Source organism: Marmota marmota, unplaced genomic scaffold (genome assembly GCF_001458135.2).
Source record: "Marmota marmota marmota unplaced genomic scaffold, marMar, whole genome shotgun sequence".
NCBI lineage: Eukaryota > Metazoa > Chordata > Mammalia > Rodentia > Sciuridae > Marmota > Marmota marmota.
The window spans coordinates 81,208,442-81,234,733 of NW_026000026.1; the positions used below are offsets into that span (position 1 = coordinate 81,208,442).

Here is a 26,292-nt window from a genome sequence, read left to right on the forward strand (position 1 = left end):
CTCGATTCCATTTTGATGTGTCACTTTATTCTCAATTGAATATATAAATATACTTGTATAGGTGAAAAAGGAAATGTAAAGGTCTTAGGTAGATCTAACTTAAAACTAGTCTAGCTGAGGCTGCAGACAGAGCTGTAAACTTCCCACAGGACATTCAAACTGTCTCTTGGCTTGTGTTTTGGGTACCAGAGTGAATCAATATTAAAAAGATATTAATACTCTGCTAAATGGAAAAAGCAGACTAAGCATGGCTGATACTGGCTCCAGTCTGGGGGCCTCTGCATTGTCCCAGAGGGAAGCCAGCATTCATGTTAGGGTCACATTCAGTTATGAACTGTCCACCCAAAGGATCCCATCCACTTCTACCAGGGAACACTGTAATAAATCAATATTGTCCTCCTTTAACTTATTTTTTTCTTATTAAATGAGAGTTTTGAATTGAAAAATTTAGAATTGGGTTGTACTTGTTTTTAGGGTGCCATTATTTTCTCTATGATTAAAATATGCCGTTAGCCAGGCCTGGTGGCACAGGCCTGGAGTAATTCCAGCAGCTCAGGAGACTGAGGCAGGAGGATTGCAAGTTCAAAGCCAGCCTCAGCAATTTAGGGAGGCCCTAAGCAACTTAACTAGACCCTATCTCAAAACATAAACAAACAACAACAACAACAAAATAAACAGGCTGGGGATGTGGCTCAGTGGTTAAGTGCCCTGGTTCAATCCCTAGTACCAGGCCACCCCCCAAAAACAAAAACAAAAACGAAAATAGAAACATGCTGTTGGATGATAACCCTTACAATTTTTGTCAAATCATTTCTCACTTCTATCCCGTGCATCCTCATTGCCCTCCCTCTAAAAAATGACATGGCATGGGGTAATGATTTGGTGTCATTTCTGCTGACTTCATCTGTGAGTCAGAGGAAATGATAGCGGGTAAGTTCAGGGCTTACATCATCTCAAATTTAGGCCTGGGTAGGTCAGTATGGTTCTTGTTAAGTGGGTAAATAACTGGGCTCCAGGACTTTTCACTGGAAGTCAAAACTTATGCTTCTTTATTTCAGAAGAGTAAGATTGAAGTAAACTCTGCTGTGGAATTAAGAAGTGTGGGTGGGTGCTGAGGTGGGATGGGAGTCCTCCCTCATTCCATAGATTGTGTGTGTGTGTGTGTGTGTGTGTGTGTAAGGAAATTGCAGAACTGGCATGTCTGTGTGGAAGATGGGCCATGAATAAAGAGATGGGAAGCCTTTTAGAGGTTGAATTTCAATGGGCCTCTGACCACCTTGGACTTCATTGTTATCGCAAAATAATCAGGAAGTCTGGAGTTTCATTATGGCAACCAAGCAGCTTCACACTGGTCCTCTAAAGTCAATCCTTAAAAAAGGGCTGGGAGACAGGCCTTATTATCCTCTTACAGAAAGAGTGAACAGAGAGGCAGTCTCATAAGGATCCTACACACCGCATACTGCAAAGCAGGAACTCTTGAGTTCTGGCTCCAACATCCAACCCTCACTAGACTTTCCCATGTCTAGACCGCAGCTGGAAAAGATCTTGGACACGCTGTAGACCAACCCTCTCTGCCTACAATAGAGTAGAGCTGGAGAAGCCAAGTGACTTGTTGAAGGCCACACAGCGAGTGACGACGGGAACCTGAGACTCCTTTTTTTCCCTTGAAGGTTCCTTTTTTTTTTTTTTTTCCCCTCTACCAGTCAGCGAGGGAGGCTGGGGAGGAGCTGAGCAAGGTTTGCACCCAGGCTAGGGGCCGTGGCTTCCCGGGGGCGGTCCTCAGAGGCCCGGCATTCCACAGCCACTCGAGCGCCGCGCGCTGGGGGTTGAGCACTGTCCTAGCAGTGCCCGAGCGCTCCTGGGCTCCGAGGAGCCGGACTCGTTCCTGGCGCTGGCTGGGGTTGAGATTCTAGGGCTGGGGGCCGCTTCCGGCTGCCGGATCCCGCTTGATCCTGGAGACCTGGAGAAGCGCTGGGCAGTCCGGGCGCCAGGAACTTTCCGCAGACCTGCTGAGATCCGGCGTTGGCGGGGGCCTCAGGGTTTGAAAGCAGCACCGCGGCTCCGGGGTGAGTGAGGCCATGGGGTGTGGATTGTGGGGCTCCGGTGGAGTGGACCTCTTCAGACTCGCGACCTAGCTCTTAGCTGCTCCTACTCCAGTGCCCTCCCAGCGCTCCTCTTTCTGCCCTCGCCTCCCTCATTTCTTCCCCTTCACTTTTGCATTTCTTCCTCAACAATCCCACCTTGTGCTGTCAGCCCCTAAGTCCCAGCCACTTTTTGCACACAATCTTGGGCCCTTAGGGAGGCTGGAATTTGGATCGGGAGCCGCAGCCTTACTCGCAGAAGGGCTGCTTGCTCCCAGGGTTGCCCTGCTCCTGCGATTTCGGAAAGCGGTCCCCCTCCTCCGGCAGAGGCTGCCCCTCTTGGCTCCCCTGGCCCGCCGTCAGGGCTCAGCCACCCAGCCTGAATGCGCTTGGCCACTGCGCTGGATTTTGTCTTTGAAGCCAAATCAGCGGGCCGTCTGTCCAGCTTTTCTCAGAACTCCACGCAGAAAGTGCCGGGAGTTTGGACTGATGGGTTCTAGCCCCGGTTGTGTTCCTAGCTGCTTCACCATTATCTGTCTGTGTCTTATTTCTCCATCTGTGAAGTGAAGAAAACACACTTTGCTAACTGAAAGCAAGGAGAAGGTATCTTGGAAAGGAGCCTTTCTCCCAGGTTAACTGCTCCTTAAGTTAGAATGGCTGGTTCTTTTAGAATCCTTGCCCCCATCCCCACCCCTCCCCCATTTATTGAGTGTTGCACTCCCCATCTGTCCTTATTTCTGAGCCATCCTCAGCACTTGGCACAGAACATGGCAAATTGTAGCGCTCAATACATGCTCACTGTGTGAAAAGACAAAAGATGTGAGCTACGAAAACCTGAGCAAATGTCAGGAGTTGTTATTCGGACTGAATGGGCTGGCCTTTCATTCCCGCAGCCTCCCCTTCCCTTCCTGACTGGTAGTTATCCCTGGCTCCTGAGGGCTGATGATTCTCTGGATTGTGTAGACAGTGGAGCAGGCTCTAATGGAGGAAGCTGCTCAGTCATTAACTTATCAGAGAGTCCTAGAGCATCTGCTATGATCTGTGGTGTCACAGCCAGAGGTTGGTGAATGTCTGATTAAAGTGGGTGGGGGTGGGAAGAGCAATTCTCTGTGGGTTAGGAGTTTCTCTGAGTTACCATGACTTAGGCAATTTGCCCTTTCTGGACTTTATCTTCCCTGTCTGTAAAATGGGAAGTGGGAGTGGGGCAGATGTGTTATTGTGGGTGAGCATAGCGAGCTCTGTGGGTTGTGTGGTGCACCCATCAACCATCTGAACACATGGGAGACAGCCCAGACTAGCTTTAGGACAATCTGCTCTTTTTCAGTGAGAACAGAAGAAACTACAAAGTGCTTCTCTGTTCTAGTGGAGACATCTTGTTTCCAGGTCTTGTGGGTTGTAAATCATGCTGTGGGGTGACAAGGCATGCTCCATCAAGCTCCCACACTGACCTTTCAGGACCTCAGAACTGTGGGGCTCCATTTCTCACAAAGTCTGGGGATTCCCCCTCTCTTGTGTAACTGGAGGAGACTGGAGCTGTGATGAAGTGTTAGAGACACAAAACAAATGACAGGCTCTTGGGGCTGTGGTTGGGTCAGATCCTGGGACTAAGGGGTGACAGAACAAGAGTGTAAGGGGTAGTCACAGCCCAGATCATTCCCAGCTGTTTTCTGATACTCCTCTAAATGTGTGCTTCTGTTTCTTCTCTATGGATTAAAACATACAAATGAAGGATATATCTCTAAGAAAAAAAGGTCTTTATTTTGGTTGTTCTTACACTATTGTCAGTGGGAAGATAGATGGACACAAGTTTTACTCTCCAGTGTTTCTAGAAATAAGTCTTGACATCACCACACTCTGCAGCCCTCCACCCACATTGTCCAGGCATGCTGAATAATGGAATCATAATTCTACTTGACATACCATGAGCCAGGCATAATTCTTTTTTTTTTCTTCTTCTTGGTACTGGGAATTGAACCCAACATTGCTTAACATCCACATTCCTTCAAACTTAATTTTTTTTTTTGGTACTGGGGATTGAACCCAGGAGTGCTTCACCACTGACCCACATCCCCAGCCCTTTTTATAAACAGGGACTCACTAAATTACTGATGGCCTCGATAAGTTGCTGAGGCTGTTCTCGAGAACTTGTGATCTTCCTGTCTCAGCCTCCCAGGTTGCTGAGATTATAGGCATGTCCAACCTCACTCATTTGGTCTTGACCACAGTTCTATTAGGGAGGGATGATCATTCCCTCCATTTAATAAATGAGGAAACTGAGCTCCAGAAAGAGGAAGCAACTCATCCATGATCACACAGGAAGTGGCAGAGTGAGGTTTGAGTCCAGGCAGTCTGACTTCAGGATCTGTCCTCTGAACTTCATTGGAATTTGGGGGAAGCAGGGTTCAGATCTTGCCTCTGTTACTTACTTGCAGGATGACCTGGGGGAAATCAGGTGACAATTTGACAGTGTACTAGAAGGTCACTAGCCCTAGTCCCCTTATAGCTCTTTAGGGAGGCAGAAGGGGAGTCTCAAGAGAGAATGGAATGGTAAAGTCTGTTGGGTAGCCAGGAAGGGGAACAGGTGAGAATTAGAATTGCCTGGCATATTAAGCAATAGCAAGCCAGATTCAAACTGAGTACATTGCTTGATTGTGTGTAGCTTTCTTATTTTATTCGTTTGTACTATGATTAGCTGATGGATCTATGTTTTGCTGGTGACCCCACCATACAAGATCAGGGTGAATGAAATAGAGGAGGGACAGGTGATGCAGAGGAAATTGAATTTTCTAAATCAGTTTCAACTAATGATGACAAGTGTCTGGAACAATTGTCACTACTTCTGATCCCTTCTCAGACAGACCTTGATGATCAGAACTTTTCACCTTATCTCCACAAGGCCCTGGAAACTTAAAAATTTTTTTAAAAAATGTTTTGATTATACATTATAATTATATATAATAGTCAGGCTCATCTTGACATATTCATAAATGCATATAATATAATTTCCTCCATTTCAATCCCCAGTACTTCCCATTTTCCTGTCCTCTTTCCTCCCCCTGATCCCTTTCCTCCATGTTGATGGTCTTATTTCTGTTTATTTATTGCTTTTAAAAAATTGGTACATTAAAATTATACATAAAAATGGAATTCACTGTGATGTATTTATACATGCACATAATTTGGTCCATATCATTTCACAGTTCCTTTCCTTTCCTATTCCTCCTCTTTCCTCTATTCCCTTCCTCTACTGTCCTCCCTTCTATTTTCATGAGATTGCCTTTTTAAAATTCCTTGCTTCTCTCTTTCTTCCAAATAATGAGAGAAAAATCTGATTCCCGACTTTCCTTTTTTTTTTTTTTTTTGGTACTGGGGATGGAATCAGGGGCACTCTGCCACTGAACTACATTCCAAGTCCTTTTTGATTTTTGATTAGTGAGACAGAGTCTCACTAAGTTGCTGAGGTTCTTGCCACGTTACTGAGTTTGGCCTCAAACTTGTGATCCTCCTGCCTCAATCTCCTTAGTTGCTAGGATTAAAGGTGTGTACCATTGACCCTTGAATTTCTGAGTGTGGCTTATTTTACATAACAATGTTTTCCAGATCCATCCATTTACCAGCAAATAACATAATTTCATTTTTCTTTATGACTGAGTAGAGCTCCACTGTGTATATATACACCGCACTTTCTTTGTCCATCCATCTGTTGACAGACATCTAGGCTGGTTCCATAACATGACAATTGTGAACTGCACTTTAGGTATCACTGGGGACTTCCGGTATCACTAGAGTATGCTTCTTTCAGTTCTTTTGGATAAATACCAAGGAGTAGCATAGCTGGGTCATATGGTGGTTTCATTCTTAGTCTTTTGAAGAATCTCCATACTGCTTTTCAAGGTGATTGTTTGTAGTTTGCAGTCCTACCAATTATCTATAGGTGTTCTTCTCTCCCCATATCTTCATCAATGTTTGCTTATTTTCTTGATGCTTGCCAATCCAAACGGTGTGAGATGAAATCTCAGTGTAGTTTGATTTGCATTTCCTTGACTGCTGAGGATGTTGAACATTTTTTCATATATTTACTGGCCATTTGTACTTTTTCTTTTGAGAAATGACTGTTTATTCATTTGTCCATTGATCGGCAATAATTATTTGTTTTTCTGGCGTTTTTTAAGTTCTTTTTTATTTCAGATATCAGTCCTCTGTCAGAAGAGTAGCTGGAAAAGATTATCTCCCATCCTACAGATTCTTTCTTCATGCTTGTAATTGTTTCCTTTGCTGTGGGGAAGCTTTTTAATTTGATGCCATCCCACTTATGGACTCTTGGTTTTATTTCTTGAACTTTAGGAGTCTTATTAAAGAAGTCAATGCCTATATGTTGAAATGTTGACCCTGTGTTTTCTTCTGGCAGTTTCAGTGTTTCTGGTCTAATATTTAGATCTTTGATCCACTTTGAGTTCACTTTTGTGTAGAGCGAGGGATAGGGACCTATTTTTATTCTTCTACATATTCAATTTTCCCAGCACCATTGGTTAAATGGTGCTTTTTGTTTTTTTGGTGTTTTGTGTTTTTTGGTGCCTTTGTCAAAGGTCTCTGTGTCTTATTCTATTCTATTGGTCTTCATGTCTATTTTTATAGCAATACCACCCTATTTCTGTTCTTATAGTTCTGTAGTATAATTGGAGATTGAGTATTGTGATAAGATCTCAAAATCTTTAGCTCCCTGCTCTGGACTGCTTCTACCAATTGAAGCTGGAGCCTTCTGCTGGCTTTCCCAGACTTCCCACTTTATTCCTCTAAGGTAGTTCAAGAAAGAAACAAATGGCAGAACAGGAGACCCTCTGTTTAGTGTCTTAGACGTTATCTTAGGAAACATCTTGGAGCTTTTAAAAGATTCCTTTTCTCTTTATTTCACTCTCTTCTGTTTTTTCTTAAATGGTTTTCAACCCAATTTCATCCTGGAACTAGGGATAAAGCTGTGGTGGAGGCAGAGTGTCATGAGAGTGATTGGTCTTCCAGAGGGGACCAGACTTTCTGAAATCACTTTGTCCATTCTTTCTAATGGACTGGCAGCAAACCTGTCCAGTGGGAAAGAGTCGTTTACTCAGGATCACACCACACCATGTATTCATTATCTAATGCAGCAATAGCAATTTATGAGTCTTGAATTTAGCAGCTTTAAACATTTTTTATTCAATTATAGTTTTGAAAGTCAGAGTCCAGTATGGGCCCCATGAGAATAAAATCAATCAAGGTATTGTCAAGCTGCTTTTTTTGTTGTTGTTCCCTGGAGGTTCTAGGGGAGAATTACTTTCCTGCTTATCTGAGTTACTGGAAGAATTTACTTTCTATGGTTGTGGGGCCACAGGTCACTACTTTCTTGCTGGCTGTAAATAGAGGACCTTTCCCAGCCTCTGGCAGATTCCTTGGCTCTTAGTTAGCTCCCTGAATCTTCAAGCTAGCAAGAGTGAATCAATCCTTCCCCTGTTCCATGTCTCTAACCCTCTCTTCTTCCTTGTTCTTAACTTTAACAGTTCATGTAATAAGGTTGGGTCCACCTGGATAATCCAGGGTAATCTCCCCATCTCAAAGTCCTTAACTTTAATCACATCTGCAAAGTCCCTTTGGTCTGTGTTCTAATGTCTCTGCCCTCTGAGTCATGCTTCCTTTTTTATATTCAAGGTTCTGGGGATAAGGACATGGATATCTTTGGTTTGGGACATCTTTATTCTATTTGCCATATATGTGAGGCCCTCTTTGGGAGAGAGACTTGTTTGGGATCACTCAGTGATGCAGTGGGTTAGCACCACATTCCAGTACTTCTGTAGCTCTGTCATGGACCACCCTGTGGCCCCTCTCATGGAGAGTCTCCTTTGTGAGCCCAGCACACGATAGCACTTTGTAACTGGCAAGTGACAGTGATGGATGGTAGTGGCTGAAACAGGATGCTGTGGATTTGGCCTGGGTTTTCCCTTCTACTGGCTCTCTGTTGGCTTTTGAAACTGTATGATTGGCTTGTCTGATAGAACGTGTAGTCTTAGACATCGCTGGTTGCATTTCTGATCTCTTTGAAACAAATGTGCTGGTGTTTTTCCATTTTTTCCCCCAGCCACAGAGAAACAGATAGAACCCAGGCAGGGAACAGGTCTTTAACCCGCTACCAATTTTGGAGGAGACAGGGACCAGTTGGAGTGAAATGAGAATAGAGTTTTCCCCAGAGACCTTGGGTCATTGGAGAAAGTTCTTTGATTTGATTCATTTCACATTCTTGATAGTTTGTGTGCCCTGTCTCTTTCTTCCTCCGGCCCCCCCCTTTTTTTTTTTGGAACAGAGGTCCCTAGTGAAATGACTCCATGATGGGCCAGCAAATGTTTGAGGCTGACTATTACACAATGGGATGAGAGCTGTTTCTAAGAGTAAATGTGAGGCTAAGATGTCCTCACACTGGTTTGGTCATGTGAAACCCACTTCCTCCTCCATTAGCCTCCCTGTCCTCTTATGAGAACAGAGAAAAAGTTTTACACCATGGGCAGCAAACTTCCCTCCTCCCCAGTGTCCAGCTCCTGCACACAGGGAGTCAAAACTAGGAGTGTACCAACCCAAGCTAGTGAGCAGCAGGGAATTGAAGGGCTTGATTCTGAAAGGCCAGTGCTCTGCCTGGTGCATGCACAGAGTGATCCGGAAATAAAGAAGTCCCTGTAATCTTTCCTGAATGTTCAGAGTCTCCAGAAAATGACAAGATGAGAGGATGTCATTTTGTTTTGGAGATATGGTTGTGATTTTAGGGTCATTGGAATTTCCGTAGGGATCAGGATTCTTTCTGGACCTCCACCACCAATTATGTCCCATGAGTTGAGCTCAGATCTGAAGTCACCCAGTTTTCCCATATTCATGCCTTCATCCATCTTGTGTTTATTGGCACTGACAATGTGCCAGGCCCAGGGACAGGTGCTGAGAATACACAGGTCTTCCGTTCTTTGCCTATTTTCATTTGAGGGGTCAAAGGAGCAAGGCTTCAGCCTGATAAGAGTAAAAGTCAAAATAGATAAACAAGTGGCAGATGAGCTAATTTGTGAAAAGTATATGAAGAAAATAAAATGAGATATGAGACAAAGAATGTCTGGTGGGTGAGAGTGGCCATTTAACAGGGTAGTTTTGGAAAAACTGAGCAGTAACAGTTGAGATCATGGACACTGAGGCCCTGGGCTGGAGGCCATTCTAAACATTCTTTGAACTCTAAGAGCAGGGGACAGCAATAGTCTTTAAGTGGGATATGCCCTTGGGACACGGGTCATTATGCATCCCTCTGGGTGTCTGAGGGTGCCCATGGGTTGTCTTCTCTGTCTTGAATGCTCCTTTCTTTCCTGGCAATCTTACAGACTCCTTCTGAGGATGGAGTCTTGGAAAGTGGTCCTTGGAGGCGGATGATGCTGGATAAGGAGGCCTGTTGTCCCCCGATCCCCCAAAACTATCATCTTCACGGTTCTCAGCCTTGCAGAGTCCGGAGTATTTACACATACCCAGCCTCCCTGACTCAGAGCTGGTTCCCGCTGCCTCCTCTCTGGCCTCTGTATCTGGTGGAAAGGAAACAGCAGTGGCTGTGTCTGCTCAGAGCTCTGGCAGTGCTGGCCTAGGGCCATATCTGCAGGATGCCACCTGCTTCTCTCCGCCTTTTCTCTCACTTTGGGATAATTCAGCTTGCCTGCTAAGCAGGAAGTCTTTTTTTTTTTTTAATTTATTGCCCTCTCCTCCATGAGCTCCTTGGCAGTAAAACCAGTTGGATAACCATTGGCAATCTCTCAAAAGTTAACTGTTAGCGGCAGTTTGGAGTAGAGGGGTGTGCTGTTTCCGGTAGAATGTCAGAGCTGGGGACAGATTTTCAAAGGCTATTTGCTTATGAAGCATATCACTGTGGTTTCCTACATTGGACTCAGATCAGTCACAGAGCAGTCACAGCACCTTAATGAATAGTAAGGCCTCTGAACTCTTTTTTTTTTTGTATTGGAGATTGAACCCAGAGTGCTTTACCACTGAGTTAAGCCTCCAACCCTTTACGAATTTTTATTTTGAGACAGGGTCTTGTTAAGTTGCAGAGCTGGCTTGGAACTTGTGATCCACCTGCCTCAGCCTCCTGAGTTGCTGGGATTAGAGGCATGTACCACCACACTAGGCTTTTGAACTCTTTAAAAAAACAATGTTTGTTTGTTTTTTTCCTTATCAGTTATACATGACAGCAGAATGCTATTCAATTCATTGTACACAAATGGAGCACAACTTTTCACTTCTCTGGTTGTATACCAAGTAGGGTCACACTGTTCGTGCAATCATACGTGTACCTAGGATAATGATGTCCATCTCATTCCACCATCTATCTCCATGCCCTCTCTCTGAACTCTTTTTTAAGAGTTCTTTTTTCCTGTGTTCACTATTTCAAGTTTAATTCTGTGAAAACCTTTACTTTATTTCAGATATTGTCTTGAGTGCTTGTGTTATTCAATTTTCTGCTACTGTAACAAATACCCAAGAACCACTGAGTCAAGTCTCCAACCCTTTAATAGGATTAATAAACCTGTAAAGAAAAAAGGTTGATTTTGTCTGATAGTTTGGAGTTTCCAGTTCATGACTAATTGGCCCTATTACTTTGGGGCCTGTTGCTTTTGGGTAGGTAGCACATCACGGTGGAGCAATCTGCTTACCTCATGGCAGCCATAGTAAAGAAGACAGGAAGAGGAAGGGGCTAGGGTCTCAGTGTTCCTTTCAGGGGTAAACCCCCTTGACTGAAGGCCTCTCAGTAGGCCCTCCCCTCTTAAAATTTCAACTACCTCCAATAGTACATTTAACTCATTTAACCTCAACAGCATCCTAATGAAGTAGTATTATCATTCCATTTTACAAATGAGGAAACTGAAGTTCAAGGAGGTTAAGCCTCTTGTCAAAGCCACCAGGACTACACACGCCCCCAACACACAGAGACCTCCTCACAGCTGGGCTTTGTTGATGTCTATTCCGCCTAGCCTGCCTTTCCTCTCATTTCTTCCTTTTGAATTTCAGTTTATACTTTCAAACCTATATTGAAAGCCCCTGTTTTTGTGGTCTTTCATTTTACTTAGGCAAGAGAAAGGAATGAGGATTGAGCCTCTGTTATGTTGCGGGATGTAGATGTTGTGTCACTTCACCTTCATGGCAGGACACTGTGCTGTAGTACTTTTAATGTCCCTCCTTCACGGAAGAGAAGGTCAAGGTTCAAAGATTCTTATATAATTTTGCCGAAGTCTCACCTCTCATGAGGGTGGAAGACAGGGTTCAAATCAAGACCCTCCATTCTAGAATCCATGCTCTTGCTATTTCATTCCTCTTTTCTGGTGGTGAGTGGCTTATACCATCAGCGTAGCATTCCAGGTATTTTGCACTGCTCTGCAATTAGTGATTATAATGGATATCTGGTTCTTTCAAAAGAGCGTGAGCTTATTTAAGGGCAAAATCTGTATTTTTTTTTTAATGTCTGTCTCTTAATCCACTCCTATTCAACTGGAGGAATAGGTCACTTTAATCACTCTGTTGTTAATTCAAAAAAATCATTAATATAGATTATCACGTAGCTTGTTTATTTTCTATTGCTATAACAAACTACTCAAGGCTGGGCGAGTTCTAAGACAAGGTTTATTTCGCTCACAGTTCTGGAAGTTCAAGAGCATGACATCAGTATCTGCTTTGCTTTTGGTGAGAGCCTCATGGGAGAAAAACAGAAAGGGAAGTATGTGTCAAAAAGGCTCAGCATGTGGGATGGCCTTGCTGCGTAACAACTATCTCTTGTGGTAACTAACCCACTCCTGTGAGATGGGCATTTATCTTTTTTAAGAGTGGCAGCCCCAGGCCCTAATCACCTCTGGGTACTGTATATTGAGGACCAGCTTCCAGCACAGGAGCCTTTGGGGGCACAAACCATATCCAAACCATAGTATCCTCTGTCATCTTTATTGATGAGCTAAAGACATGGTCCAAGTCTGGGATGTTAATATACTAGCTGAAGGAATGGAGGCTACTTATTTGCTGAGTTTAGTGAGTCCCTACAGCCAGGAATTTCTAACCATATTAAGAATTAACATTTGTAGAGTGTTATTCTGTTAGAACCCTGTTCAATGCTGTGTGTGATTTTCTTATCTAATACTCTTCATCTTATGAAGCAGATAACTATTTTCCCATATTTGGTTATGTTTTCAGTCGAGTAACTAGAAGCACGAGGAAGTGGGAAGTAGCATTTAAGGTTGCTAAGCCAGAAAGTGGTGGAGCCATATTTAAATCCAAGCAGACTGGCCTCGGAGTCCGGGTTTTTAACACGACTCTGTAGCGTGACTCTAAAGGAAAGAATCTCTTTATATTCCTTCTTGTTTCAAAATATTCTCTCCACTTGAAAGAGTTTCCATGGCCTTACGAGAATATAAGATCTTGAGGATTTGTTGATTTAATAAATGTTTACTTAGTACCTCTTCCTGAGTAGAGGAGGCATTTTGGACAGAAGCAGGCAGGAGCTGTATTGGGTGACGTCAGTGCTGGGGCAGGGTTGGAACCTAGGTAAAGTTGTCTCTGCCATTCTTCTCCCTCTTGTTCTGTGTGCATGTGGATTTTCCCCGTTTGGTAGAATCTCCCACCATAAGTGGATTCTATTGCCTTTTCCTCTCTTCTCTGATGTTTGCACCCACCGTAGGAAATAAATGACTTACAAGGTTTGTCCATTACTATCTTCAGTGGACTCATTTGCATTTGGGCCTCAAGCCAATGGATGAATCGTAAATGTAGGACTGAGTCGCCAATTCTGATGGCTTCTGTGTGTGTGTGTGTGTGTGTACATTTGATCTTGGAATACCACTCAGCTCACCTTTTGTGACATTCTTTATGGCTCTGGGCCTTCAGCAATCTCACATGCTCTTACGTAGCAGAAAGACACAGTCAGGAACCTGCCTGGCTTTCATTGTTTGCATCAGTTTATTGTACCACCTCTCTACCACTGTGTTTTCCAGCCAGCACCCCACTTGACATCCCCCTCCACCCCTGCCCCCCCAGCTCCCATCTCAAAAAGATGATGAAGGAATTGAAAACAGCTCTGCCAGTCAGAGCCTGAGTTCTCTTAGTTCTGCCATTAGCTTACTCGGGCCAGTCATTTCCTTTCTTAGGCCCTCATTTTCCACAAGCATAAAATGGGAGTCAGTTTACATGGTTTAAACTGGATAGTGTCTGAATTCTGTGCAGATTTCTAGAACATCCTTAGTTTCATTTCTACAGAACAAAACCAGTCGGATATATAGAATGGCTGCGTTAGTTTTCATTGGTACATAACAAGTAATCACAAATTTAAAATAATATCTTTATTATCTTATGGTGTCATTAGGTCAGGAGTCCAAGCACATCTTAGCTAGGACTCACAAAGCTGCAGTTGAGGTCTTGGCTAGGTTGCTTTCTCATCTGGAAGATTAACAATCTGTCTCCAGCCTCATCCAGGTGTGGACCGGATTCTTTTCCCTTGCTGCTTTAACATTCATGGTGCGTCATTTCTTTGAGGCCAGCCAGAAACTTGACCTGAGGGAAATTCTAAGCTTTCTTTTGAAAGATTTCCAACTGTCCCACTTTAGACAAACTTTTGATTAAAGTCATCTAAAATCTACTCCACAATGAGGAATGAATAACTTTCAAGGGTTACCAGTACCTTCTTCATTAGCTGTGTTTGTAACTGGGCCTTCAGCCAAAGTGATTAATAGGAAGAGTGGCATTTTGTACATCAGTGATTCAGTGGAACCTTAAATTACATCTGCAAAGGTCCTTCACCTTTGCTGTATAACTGGGGTAATACTAGGAGATAGAATTCATGGGGACCATCCTAGAATTTTGCATGCCATAATTGCTTTCTAGTAATATATTATTTATGGTTGTACCTGAAACATGCTAGAACCAGCTCCCTATTTTCTGAGTCAGGTCAAACAAATTCACTTGAGAAATTAATTCAAAAGTTACCTGTTCCTAGACTAAAACTATTTTGTTTGGAACTTTAAAAAAAAAAAAACAATATGTTATACTTTCTTTTAATGTAATTATTAATTACATTAATTTTTTTCCCCAAAGCATTAGATGAAAATAGTTATTCTCAGAGGAAACCTTTTAAATGTTAACTTTTCATATTTAATTCTCTTTGATGTGTTTTTCCTTTTTTGGAAACTGGGATTGAACCCAGGGGTGCTTAACCACTGAACTGCATCCCCAGCCCTTTGAAATTTTTAAATTTTGTGACAGAGTCTTGCTAAGTTGCGTAGGGCCTCACTAAGTTGCCGAGACTGGCCTTGAACTTGCAATCCTCTTCCATTTCCTTCCATAGCCACTGGGATTACAGGAGTGCACCACTGTGCCTGGTTCTAGATGATTTCCTATTGGAAATAATATATTACAGACACTATTAATTTAGGAAATCTTCTATGTCCATAGTTTATTTTTTAAAAAATATTTTTAGTTGTAGGTGGACACAATAACAATAAAAACAAAATGTACATCTATTTTTTTTTTACAAGAGACATGGGGATTAGAAAGGTTGTTATTGTCTACCACTGAGCTACAACCCCAGCCCCCATAATTGATTTTTAAAAACCTTTTTGTTTTGTATTTGAGAGACATATGTTGTAACCTTCCAATACAGTATTGAATTTGTCACTTTCTGCTTATAATTCTGCAATTAGGTACATAAAAATTAAAGATAATTTTACCTCTCTTGTATCTTTGGTAATCCTTCCCCCCAAATAATTTAATCTTTAATAATGTGGCAATAATTCAAAATATGAAAAACATGTTACCTTTAAAAAGACGCCACCATGATGGCCTCATACAAGCATGATAAAGGCAAGGAGGAGACTGGACTCCCAGTGGTATGGGTGGTAAGAAGGCTTCATGCTTACAGATTGACGCCTTAGGTTACAGATTCTCCAAAATGGAGCAGGCAACAGAAGAGACATGAAATTTAAGGGACCCTCAGAGAACACGGTATGGTTGCTGGGTCATGAGCACCTTGAAGCATTTCTTGATGATGATTCAATGTCATTAGTATTTGTTGTTGGGGAGAGCCGAGCAGGATGGGCTGAGCAGGTCTGTTGCCCTAAAGGGTCAAATGCCTTCAATGTTTAGACCTGATCTCCTTGCTTGTTGAGGTAATACTGGAGAAACATGACCATGTTTAAACCCGAGGCTGCAAGCCTGGTTATACTTTTTGCTTAAGTCTACTTTGTGTGATAGTCATATAGGTCTACTAGTTGACATAATTCATAGTTCCATGGTGTTTCTTTAAAAAATTTTAAATATATTTTTAAAATTTTTAGTTATGGATGGACACAATATCTTTATTTTGTTTACTTATTTTTATGTGATGCTGAGGACTGAACCCAGTGCCTCATGTGTGAAGCAAGCGCTCTGCCACTGAGCCACAACCCCAGCCCTTATATGGTGTTTTGTTTATACCCTTTTAATTTCAACCTTTCCTATCCCCATGTCTCTTGTAAAAAACAGATGTACATTTTGTTTTTTATTGTTATTTACTGGAATAGTCTTTGTTTGGATTTAAGTCTGCCATCTTTCTCTGTGTCCCATCTGTTCTATGCTGCTGTTATTTTCCTGCCGTTTCCCTACCCATGGAAGTTGTGTGCTCTTTTAATATTTTTCTTAATGACTAAAGATTATGTTTTTTTTGATTATTAATCCCATTTGAAGATAACTTGTCTTATTTTTCTGTTATCTTTGGGTTTTAGCAGATTTACTAATTTGTGCTTAATTATGGATTTATAGTTATTTTTCAGTGCCATTAAATGAAAATGTAGTTATTCTCATTCCATCCTTCTAGGAATCCCTAAGGCTTCTAATTTAGCTTGTGGATTGATGTCTTTAGTTAACTTTGGAACATTCCAAGCTATTCTTTATTCCAATTTTGTTTCTGCCCCATTCTCCTTTCCTTCTGGTGTTCCAGTTACATGGGTATTATATCTTGTCACTATTTCCTGTGTCCCTTACGCAGTTTTCAGAATTTTCTACCCTTTTGTTTCTTTCAAAGGATTTTTCTTTATCTATCCTCCAATTCGCTAATTCTCTTTTCAAGGGTGTCTACTTTGTATGCTGTTAAGCTCATCTATTGTATTTTTAATTCCTTAAATTATATTTTCAGTTCTAATATTTCTATTTGGCTTTAAAACTTCTTAAAAAATGTGATCCTTCAGTTCATTAATCCTCTTTTCATCTATGTTTGGTATGCTATTAAGTCTACCTACTGAATTTATAATATCTACTATTTTATTTTTATAATTTCTACTATTTATTCTGCAGTTCTTGTATTTCTGTTTGGTTCTTTGAGAAACCTGATGTGTTCTTTATTGTACTTTCAAGTTCTCTATAAAAATTCATATCCTTAGATTTTTTCCCCCCAAACATAGTAAATAAGTTTATTCCGTGTGTGTGTGTGTGTGTGTGTGTGTTTGTGTGTGTGTGTGTGAGAGAGAGAGAGAGAGAGAGAGAGAGAGAGAGAGAGAGAGAAAGAGAGAGATAACTCCAATATCTGGAGCCCCTAAAGTTTTTTTTCTATTTTCTGCTTTCTAATGGTTTCACTTTTGCCATGTTTTCCCCTCCATTTCTGGTTACTTTTGGTTATGTATTGGACATTGTAGATGAAAAAAAAAATGAGTCTTGTCATGATGTTCTTGTTTCCAGAGAGGATGTATGTTTGCTTCTGTCAGGTACAGGAAGGTACTAGAAATGAAACAATCTGAATCAGTTTTAGAAACTGATCATTCCAGCTGGTTACTGTCTCTGGGAGGACAGTTGTATTTCCAGGTCACCCCTAGTGCCAAGGGTGCTCCTGAGTTCCCAGCTCAAAGTGCAGAGGCTCTCCTTCCCCTGCTTTGGCTGTCTTGGACTCCAGGTTTTGTCCCCTGAGCTTTTTGAGTCTGTCAGAAGCACTATTCAGTTTCCATTTCCCGCTGAGAGAAATGCTGCCCCAAATGCCAAGTTCACCTCCCTGGAGTTTTACTTCTCCCAGATCTTAGCCTGTTAGTCTTCATTGTTTTGTTAGTTCTTAGTGATTTCAAATAGATTTTTTTTTCCCTTTTTGCCTACTTTTCTAATTGTCTTCAGTAAAAGGACTTGTCCAGTTGTCTAGTTTGCCACTACTAGATTTGGAAATCCTGATCTTTGTAAACCATTCTTTTCAATCTGGAAAAGCCTTTGGTGAGAAACAATGGGTATCTGACCTGAACTGAGAGGAGAGCTCTGGGTCTGACCTGCTCTGTGCTTATACATGAGGGTGTGTGTGTGTGTGTGTGTGTGTGTGTGGAGGGGAGTGGTGGGTACAGGATCAGGAGACCTGAGTTTGAATCCTGTTCAAACTTTATGATCTCTGGCCAATTAACTTCTCTTAGCTGTAGTGTTCACAGCAGTAAAAGAATATGTCCCATATAGGATTATTGTGAAGGTTTAATATGTTAATGTATGGGGCAAGAGTAGAATAGTACTTAATATTTGCTTTTGCTATAAGTTTGCTAAACAAAATAAAGCTTTAAAGAGATTTAAATGAATAGCATTTGTTAACTGTTGGTTTTTATGATCATACATTTGAGGAAACAAGGGGAGGTTACTTTACTTCTCTGTGCTTCTTGGAAGTAAAACAGTCATAATGAGTAAGTCATAGTTATTCCTAACAGAACATCTTGCTTATAAGAAAGTCCTTGACAGATGAATAAATAAATGACTATTCTGGGCAGAATGACTTGTTCTAATAGTTCTCAAACAAAAGTAAAAACAATATCACCCTGTCAGAGAAGAAAAAAGTTGCTTGCTAAGGAATCTCATAGTTGAAAAGTGAATAGATAGTATAGCATTGTTGCCTTGAATCCCCTTATTCTAAAATTATCCACTTGTGGGAAATTTTTATTTATGAAATGTATTATTTTTTCACATAACTAGAAAATTGGTTGTATCTTGAGATTGGTTGGAACAATGATTCATTTGCCAAAGAGCTTAGTTGCTTAATAAAAAGAATACCAGGAGTAGAATTTAGAATTCGTCTAAACACACAGTAGGACATCTCCTTTCCTGCCTGAAGGAGATCAAGTGGAGAACTTGATAGATTGGATGAATTTTCCACCTTTAGAAAAAGTACAAAATTTCCCTCTTTAGAGACTCTACTCTTTTTGCCCTTACACTTAATCTTGTTAGAGGATACAATATTCAGCATTTTGTGATTATTGATTTTTCCTTTATATTGGCTAAATTTCTTGAGTCCTGTGGACTGAGGAGCAGCAGTTCACTGAGTTGGCAGTGCAGGACCTGATAGGGGGGCATGTTTGGTATCAGTGGCTTCTCTGCTGTGAGCTCAGGGAGGTGTTGAGGCAGTTTCTTAGACAAATTTACATTGAACATATGTCAAGTGTTTCTTATTAATTAATGAGGTAAATAGTAGATAAAGGATACTAGTTCAAAATAAGAGGGGTTCAGGCCTGGCTGCTGTTTTCCTTCCCAGGGTTATTGAAACATAATTTTCTTATCAGTGGACAGGGTTAAATTTGTGACGCAAATGGTTTCGGCTAAATCCCTTCATGACCCATTAATCAGAAATAACAAACAGTCTATCTGTGAAGCAAATTATTAGCAAAGTAATCTGTGAGTATTAATTAGATGTATCTAGAAGAAAGTTTTGAAGCCCTGATAAGGAGCCAGTGCCCTGGATGCCAGATAAGATCAAACAGAAGTCAGCTCGAAGAAACTTCCGAGTTCTGCTTTTTTTTTTTTTTCCCAAGCAAATTCATCCAGCATGAAATTAAACATACTGACTGTAGGATTTGCATACTTCTTATTTTGGGGACAAATTTTTTTCTTTATTAATAGTGTCTAAAAACCCTCCTACATGGGGAGGAACAGCCTGTAGAAAGACACGTGTTTGAGGACTGGAAAGAGGAAACAGGGAAATAGAGTACCCTGTGCCCTCCTGACCACATGTCTGGCCAGCCTTAGAGTCCTGGAACAGTAGCTGTGGAAGGTCCAGTCCCTTGGAAAACATCGTGACCTGCGGTTTTCTAACTGTGTTTGGGGAAGCCCAAGGAGTCAAGAGGAAGCTGAACAGCTGTCCTGGACCATCACGTAAGCAAACTGCACTACAGAGGGACACCATAAAACAAAAACCAAAAACTGGGCAAAATTATTTTCTCAGAAGAAAAAAAAAACCCGCTTGAATTTCATACCATGTAAATTTTGTGTGTTATAGTTTAATATTGCTTTTAGTTTGAATTGCATATTGTAAAGTTTGTGGGTACCCTAATATCTAGTGCGTAGGTTCCTGAGGATATTTATCCTGCCTTGCTGAGTAGGTAGGAACACAGCCCCATCCTCAGTCTCTCTGCATTTCTACTAGAGCAGAGACTGTGACTGTGGTTTTAAATATGATTTCATTTGCACAAGAGTAATATTGGTCTAGGATACCGGTTACAGAAAATGTTTCATTTATTCACCTACTTGCTTTGCTTTTGTTTGGTTGTAGTTAGGAACAGTGATATGATCAGATTATGTATTTCGATGATTATTCTGGAAGGAGAAAGGAGTGAAAGTGGTAGGGGCCCCAGGACGTCCGTTTCACTGTCTATAAAACAGGACTGGCTGTAGCTGTAGTATTCCATGATCAAGTGTGGATGAGCCTCAAAGCCTGTGTTCCTGTAAATGACAGGTTTTGCTTAGGAAAATCAGTCAGGGAGATTATGTATTCCTGGCATTTGGAGTCCCAGTGACTGTTTGATGTTAATGGATTTACTGGAAAGTGCTTTTGCGGGGTTCCTCTGGCTTAAGGCAGGCTTGCTATTGATGTAAGTAGGAGACCACAAAGAATGGTTTCTCCCACCCTCATCCTTCTTTAACCATTTGCAGTTTGCTGGATCCTGTGACTCATGCTTGTGTGTCTGAGATCTTGGAGAAAATGACTCCATCTCCACCGCTGAGTCAGGGCCGGCCTCTGCCTCTCCCTCCTCTGCAGGCCCCAGCCTGATCATCCTGTGACCCTGGGGACCCTTGCCAGAGGCTTCTCCTTCATCTTGGAACTTGCCCAGGTATGGCCAACCTGGCTACAAGAGCCCCTAGAAATCAGTTCCCAAATCTTAGTGCTAGAAAAAGTTTGAGAGACCTTGGTGATGGTCGAGCCCAGGACCTCCCAAACCTGGCTGCGTATTCAGATTACCTGAGCTATGGGGAAAAATGTGCCTTCGCATCTGCTTTTTTTTTTTTTTTTTTTTGTATCAGGGATTGAACTCAGGGGCACTTGATGACTGATCCACATCCCCAGCCCTATTTTGTATTTTATTTAGAGACAGGGTCTCACTGAGTTGCTAAGTGCCTCTCTGGCTTTGAACTCGTGATCCTCATGCCTCAATCTCCTGTGCACTGGGATTACAGGTGTGCACCACTGCGCCTGGCCCATCTGCTTTTGAGTCTCATTCACTGAGTCTGGGTTGGGACCCAGAAGTCAGTTTTTTAATACTATCCTGAGGTGATTCTCATTTACTATGTGGGCAATGTGGGGGAGATGCTAGTCAAAGGGTACATGTTCATTTCAATTAAGCAGGAGAAAAATTGTCTTTGAGGTGAAAAAGATAACTTATTTAATAGCTATTTAAAAGAATCTACATTGGTGAGCTCCAGTGAGATATTAGTGTTTTTAATACCATCCTAAGGTGACTCTCATTCATGGCATTTGGTAATCTTTGATCTAGTCTCATATCTTAATTTTATTTAAAAAGTATATATGTATTTACTTTAAAAAAAAATATATATATTTATTATTTTTGGTATTGGGGATTGAACCAAGGGAAGCTTTGTGACTAAGCTATATCCCCAAATCTTTTAAAAAATCTTAAATTTTGAGACAGGGTCTCACTAAGTTGCTTAGGGTCTTGCTAAGTTGCCGAGACTGCCTTGAACCTGTGATCCACCTACATCAGCCTCTCAGGTGCTGAGATTACAGGCATGTACCACCACACCTGGCTTTATTGACCCTTTTTAAATATGAGAATTTTAAATAAAACTCCCCAAATCCCATTTTCCCCTCAATGGGGTAAAAAGATTAGAATACATACTTATGTTTAGAAAATTCAAATGGTATAAAAACATGAAGAATGAAAAGCCAAAATGTATCTTATATTCCTGGTCCAACTTCCCAGAGGGTAACCACTATTAACCAACCTTCCTTGGGATTATACTCAGAAATATTTTTCATGGATATGATCTTACCTATCCATCTACTTAATTCTAAAAAGTCTGAACCCCCCCCCCCCCACCAAAAAAAAATCATCCTATGCATTCTATTTATTGTTTTTTCAACTTAAAATATTTTGGACCTCACCAATGTTAGATTCCTTTTAATAATCATTAAATATTATTTTTTTCACTCCATAGACTTACATTTTTCCTCCTGTTTAACTAAAAACATTGTATCCTTTGACCAACATGTTTTCCCCCAACTCCCAAACTCCAGGTATCAATATTTTGCTCTGCTTCTAGGTGATTTTTTTTTTTTTTTGCTTCCATAGATAAGTGAGAACATGTAAGTTTTTCTGTGCCTTTTTTATTTCACTTAGAATAATGACCTACAGGTTTGGCCATGTTGTCACAAATGGCAAGTTTTCTTCTTTTTAAAGGCTAAATTGTATACCATTGTGTATATTTACAATGTTTCTTTATCCTCTCATGTTGATGGACATTTTGGTTCATTCTATAACTTGGCTATTGTGATTAATGTTGCAATAAACATGAAAATAAAGATGTTTCTTCCACGTATTAATATCACATCCTCTGGTTATATACCCAGAATTGGGGTTGCTGGATCATAAGATAGTTCTGTTTTTGTAAAATGTATGTGGAACATTCCTGGTGTGTACTCAGCACTAAATATTTGTTAAATGAATGAGTGAATGTATGACAATTGCTGCCTGGTATTCCATTTATGGTATTAGTTCATTTTTTATGTTAATAACAAAATATCTGAGGCAGGCTAACTTTATAAATAAAAGATGTTTATTTAGCTTACAGTTCTGGCAGAAGGGCAAAGGGTGCATCTGGTGATGACTTTCTGGCTGACAGAGTCAAGATGTAACAGATGGGGTCTCTTTTGGTCTCTCTTCTTATAAAGTAACCAGGATTCAATTATGGGGGCTGTACCTCGATGATCTTGTATGATCCTAATTACCTCTAAAAATTAGCCCCACCCCCAAATATCAAAGTTAGATTAAATATCACCCACGTAATACCCTCCATTGGGGATTAAATTAACTCATGAACCCTTGGAAGACACACTGAACCTATCTACACCATAGCATATTGGTATGTCCCACTTTACTATTTGCAGACACTTCTGTGTTGGCTATGATAACAGATAAAGCAGAATCACCCGTGCATGGGTATCTTGGGTACTTATGTAGGGTGGCAACAGTGCGCATTGAACCAAAGGCATTAGAAAATGAAAGCAGTGACTGAGTAAGAAAAGGAAATAAAACTGGAATGGGGAATTTTTTTCTGGGACTTAGGGTTACAGAATTACAGAACTTAGGGCTGGGGTTGTGGCTCAGTGGTAGAGTGCTCGCCTCACACGTGCGAGACCCTGGGTTCAATCCTTAGCACCACATAAAAATAAATGAATAAAATAAAGGTATTGTGTCCAACTACAACTAAAAAATAAATATTAAAAAAAAAAGAATTACAGAACTTAGGTTTAGAGAGAACAGTAGAAGATTGTTCCTGCCTCTTGCCCTCTGCAGGGAAGGGACTACATCTTTGGTTGCCAGATTCTGCACTGAAGTAGCTTGGGGAGCCACAGTGAACTCCCTGGACCGAGGGAAGGGGAGCTGCAGGATCTTTAATATTTTGGGCAGAAAGACTGATCTCAGACATCATACAAAGTGGTATGTTACAGTTAAACTTGAAACATACTACATTTCTTTTGGTGATATCATCTTTTATGAAGTTAAATTTTTGATGGTTGCCATGATACAACAACTGTTGGGCAAAAATTACTGTGAAATAAGAAAAGAGGATAGCACTGTCCAAAGTTTGAAAAGTTCTACAGAGCCCAACAGTGCACACATTCCGTTAGTACGTAACTAGTTAAGAATGAAATAATATTTTTTTTCTTTTAAATTGTGTGTTTTCCAAACAGCTGCTAAGGTGTTAGGACACAGACACTTATTGAACTGTTTCAACCTAACTATTTAGTATATAGGACTTTTAGGTATTTCTTTTGGCCCAGAATGCTGTGAAAAAAAATAATTAAGATCCTAAGGTTGAATAAAAGGTGAATAAAAAATAATTAGGGATGACTGATTTACATTCTGTTTTAGTCAGATTTTTCACTGCTGTGACTAAAAGACCCAACCAGACCAACAGTAGAGGAGGAACAACTTATTTGGGGGCTCATGGTTTCAGTCCATAGACGGTGGCTTCATTCCTTAGGGCTCGAGGTGAGGCTAAACATCATGGCGGAAGAGTGTGGCAGAGGGAAGCAGCTCACATGATGATTGGAAAGCAGAGAGACTCCACTCTCCAGATCAAAATATATACCCCAAAGTCACCATCCCGGTGAACCACTCCCTCCAGCCACACCGTACCTGCCTCCAGTTAACTACTCAGCGAATCCCATTAGGGATCAATTCACTGATTAGTTTAAGGCTACAATCTAATCATTTCTCCTCCAAATCTTTTGGCATTGTCTCACTTGTGAGCTTTTAGGGGACACTACATCTAAACTACAACACATCCTCACTCATCTGAATTATTTTAGCTGCAATGGAGAGACACCAAATGAGCTGTGGGTTAAGAAGAAACAGGGAATTATTGGCTCCCATAACTAGGGTGTCCAGGGTTACAGATGGCATCAAATTCTCTGAGTTCAAGTGCTCACATGAGCTTTGAGGCTGGTCTGTCTTTCCATCTAGGACCAACTCTCCAAATGTAAGTAAGGCAGTCCTGGGCCCTTCCTTTCCAGACTCACATCCTTTTATTTTAGCAATCCCAAGAGAAATGATCCTTTGTTCCAAGAGCTAGTGCATGAAAATATTGGGGAGGACCTTAGTTGACCATCCTGGGTCACTTGCCTACCCCTGAATCCCCTGAATATGGGGATTTGAGTGGGCAAAGCTAGGTTGCATCTCCATCCCTATGCTTAGGTAAGGTCCCACCTAACCCACAGGTAGGTTCTCCTTAGAAAAGAGGAAGATCTATTACAGGATAATAAGAAAGGAACAATGGACAAAAACAACAAAATTTTCATTTCACAGCTGAGGGGAACAGACTGGTAATATGGTGGTTTAATAAGTAAGTGTGGAAACTCTGGAGTGCCACCCAGCTGGGTTCACTCCTTGGTCAAATTAGAAGCATGTCCTTCTTTCAAAGATTTGACTCCTCTGTAAATTGGGCATAAGGGAAGATAAAGGTGAAGAAACAAAACATGGATCATTAGTATAGTCCCTTCATCACAGGTGGTCGATGTGAGTTCTGAATGAGTAATAGGAAGTCCCTTGCAAGACATGGTCATAGGAAGCCTTCAGCAAGGAAGCCATTACAATTATTGATCAAGAGACCATAAGGATGCCAGGTGTAGTGGCACCTGCCTATAATACCAGCAGCTAGGGAGGCTGAGACAGGAGGATCACGAGTTCAAACCTAGCCTCAGCAATGGTGAGGCACTAAGCAACTCAGCGAGACTCTGTTTCTAAATAAAATACAAAATAGGGCTGAGGATGTGGCTTAGTGGTCAAGTGCCCCTGAGTTCAATCCCTGGTACCCGCCCCCCCAAAAAAATAAAATAAAGAAACCATAAGGATCACATGCTAAAAAGTGACCCAAGCCTCTGACTGCTGATTTTCCTTTCCTGTGTGTTGCAGAGTGAGGCGGCATGGATGCCATCAGCCAATCCCCTATGGAAGCTGTGCTTCCCAAGCACATCCTGGATATCTGGGCCATTGTCCTCATCATCCTGGCCACCATCGTCATCATGACCTCCTTGTTGCTGTGTCCAGCCACTGCCGTCATCCTCTACCGCATGCGGACTCACCCAGTGCTCAATGGGGCTGTTTGAGAACCACCCAAAGCCCCGGCAGGGACGAGGATGCAAGTCCCTTGCCCCAGCCTGTTCTCAGCAACACAGTGGGAAGGACTTGGGAGGTTGCATTCTGGTCTACCTCTGTGAGTTCCGGGTTCACTGGCTTTCAACCAGGTATCATGATCTCTGCCCTTCCTACCTCATAGGGTTGTGAGAACCAAGTGACAAAGCTGTTTGAGAACAGTGAAGCCACCACAGATGTCCAGGTGTCACGCCAAGAGCTGAGAAGCTTTGAAGAAGCCAAGAGCCTAAAAGCTGGTGATGGCCTTTAAGGTGGTGAGGGAGACACTGGGGACACAGCAGCCTTTTCCTGTGCCCCTCAAACCAAGCGAAGGGTACCCTGCCCCCATTCCCAGGGGCTAGAAACACACTGGCTCAGGATTGGTTTCTTTGAAGCATCACTCCCTTAAATTTTCTCCCTTGTCAAGGAGGGCAGGAGCTGAACATGGCAGGGAGAAGGGAGTTGAGTTAAGCTGTCCAGAATCTCTTCTGTGCCCAAGGTTTTGCCCCTGTATACTCTGGAGGAAGGCTCTGCCATTGTTTGGCAATGCCCAGGGAGTTAGGGTTAGGGGCTTCTTTCTGCAGGGGAGTCTCATTTCTCTGTAGCTTTGCCACTCAGGCAGTGTTGGAAAATGCAGGGTGTCCAATACCCTGCTCAGCTTTCAGGATCTGCAGTCCCCAAACCCTGTGTGCCCCACACTAGAGATGCTACATCCCTCTGTCCCGGCTCCTGCTGTCATTAGCTCCACATATACTCCTTACTCCCTCCCACCAGAACTGCAGTCAAATACAAGGTATTTGTATTTTAAGAGACGTTCTCAAGACTTTCGGAACTAACTCAAGCCAGTGATGATTATTTTAGATGCTATGATTTGTATTTATATAGAGATATTTCTGGACCACTCAAGCTGTTTGATATCCACATCAGGAGCATCCTGGGATTTATTAAACTATGTAACAAGATAGCACAGATATTAGGATATTATTGTGTAAAAATGATGCTTTTACTTTGATCTTATTTCATTGACGTACACAACCAATTTCCAATAAAATACTAGAATGACCTTA

At 41.7% G+C, this 26,292-nt stretch overlaps 1 protein-coding gene and 1 pseudogene across 3 annotated transcripts; one reads left to right on the forward strand and one right to left on the reverse strand.

Annotated features, from left to right (window-relative positions):
• Window positions 1-978: 978 nt before the first annotated feature.
• Window positions 979-26,292, forward strand: Smim3 (small integral membrane protein 3). 3 transcript variants are annotated; one of them, XM_015486374.2, is made up of 3 exons: window positions 1,715-2,066; window positions 20,113-20,185; window positions 25,007-26,292. In XM_015486374.2, the coding sequence occupies exon 3, from the start codon at window positions 25,018-25,020 to the stop codon at window positions 25,198-25,200; it is 183 nt and encodes a 60-aa protein (XP_015341860.1). In that variant the 5' UTR covers window positions 1,715-2,066; window positions 20,113-20,185; window positions 25,007-25,017; the 3' UTR covers window positions 25,201-26,292. The 3 variants fall into 3 exon arrangements, 2 of the variants coding, with proteins under 2 accessions (XP_015341860.1, XP_048667764.1); XR_001503612.2 differs by lacking the exon at window positions 20,113-20,185 and having other exon boundaries at window positions 979-2,066; XM_048811807.1 differs by lacking the exons at window positions 1,715-2,066; window positions 20,113-20,185 and adding an exon at window positions 16,679-19,229.
• Window positions 15,087-15,280, reverse strand: LOC107142852 (annotated as a pseudogene).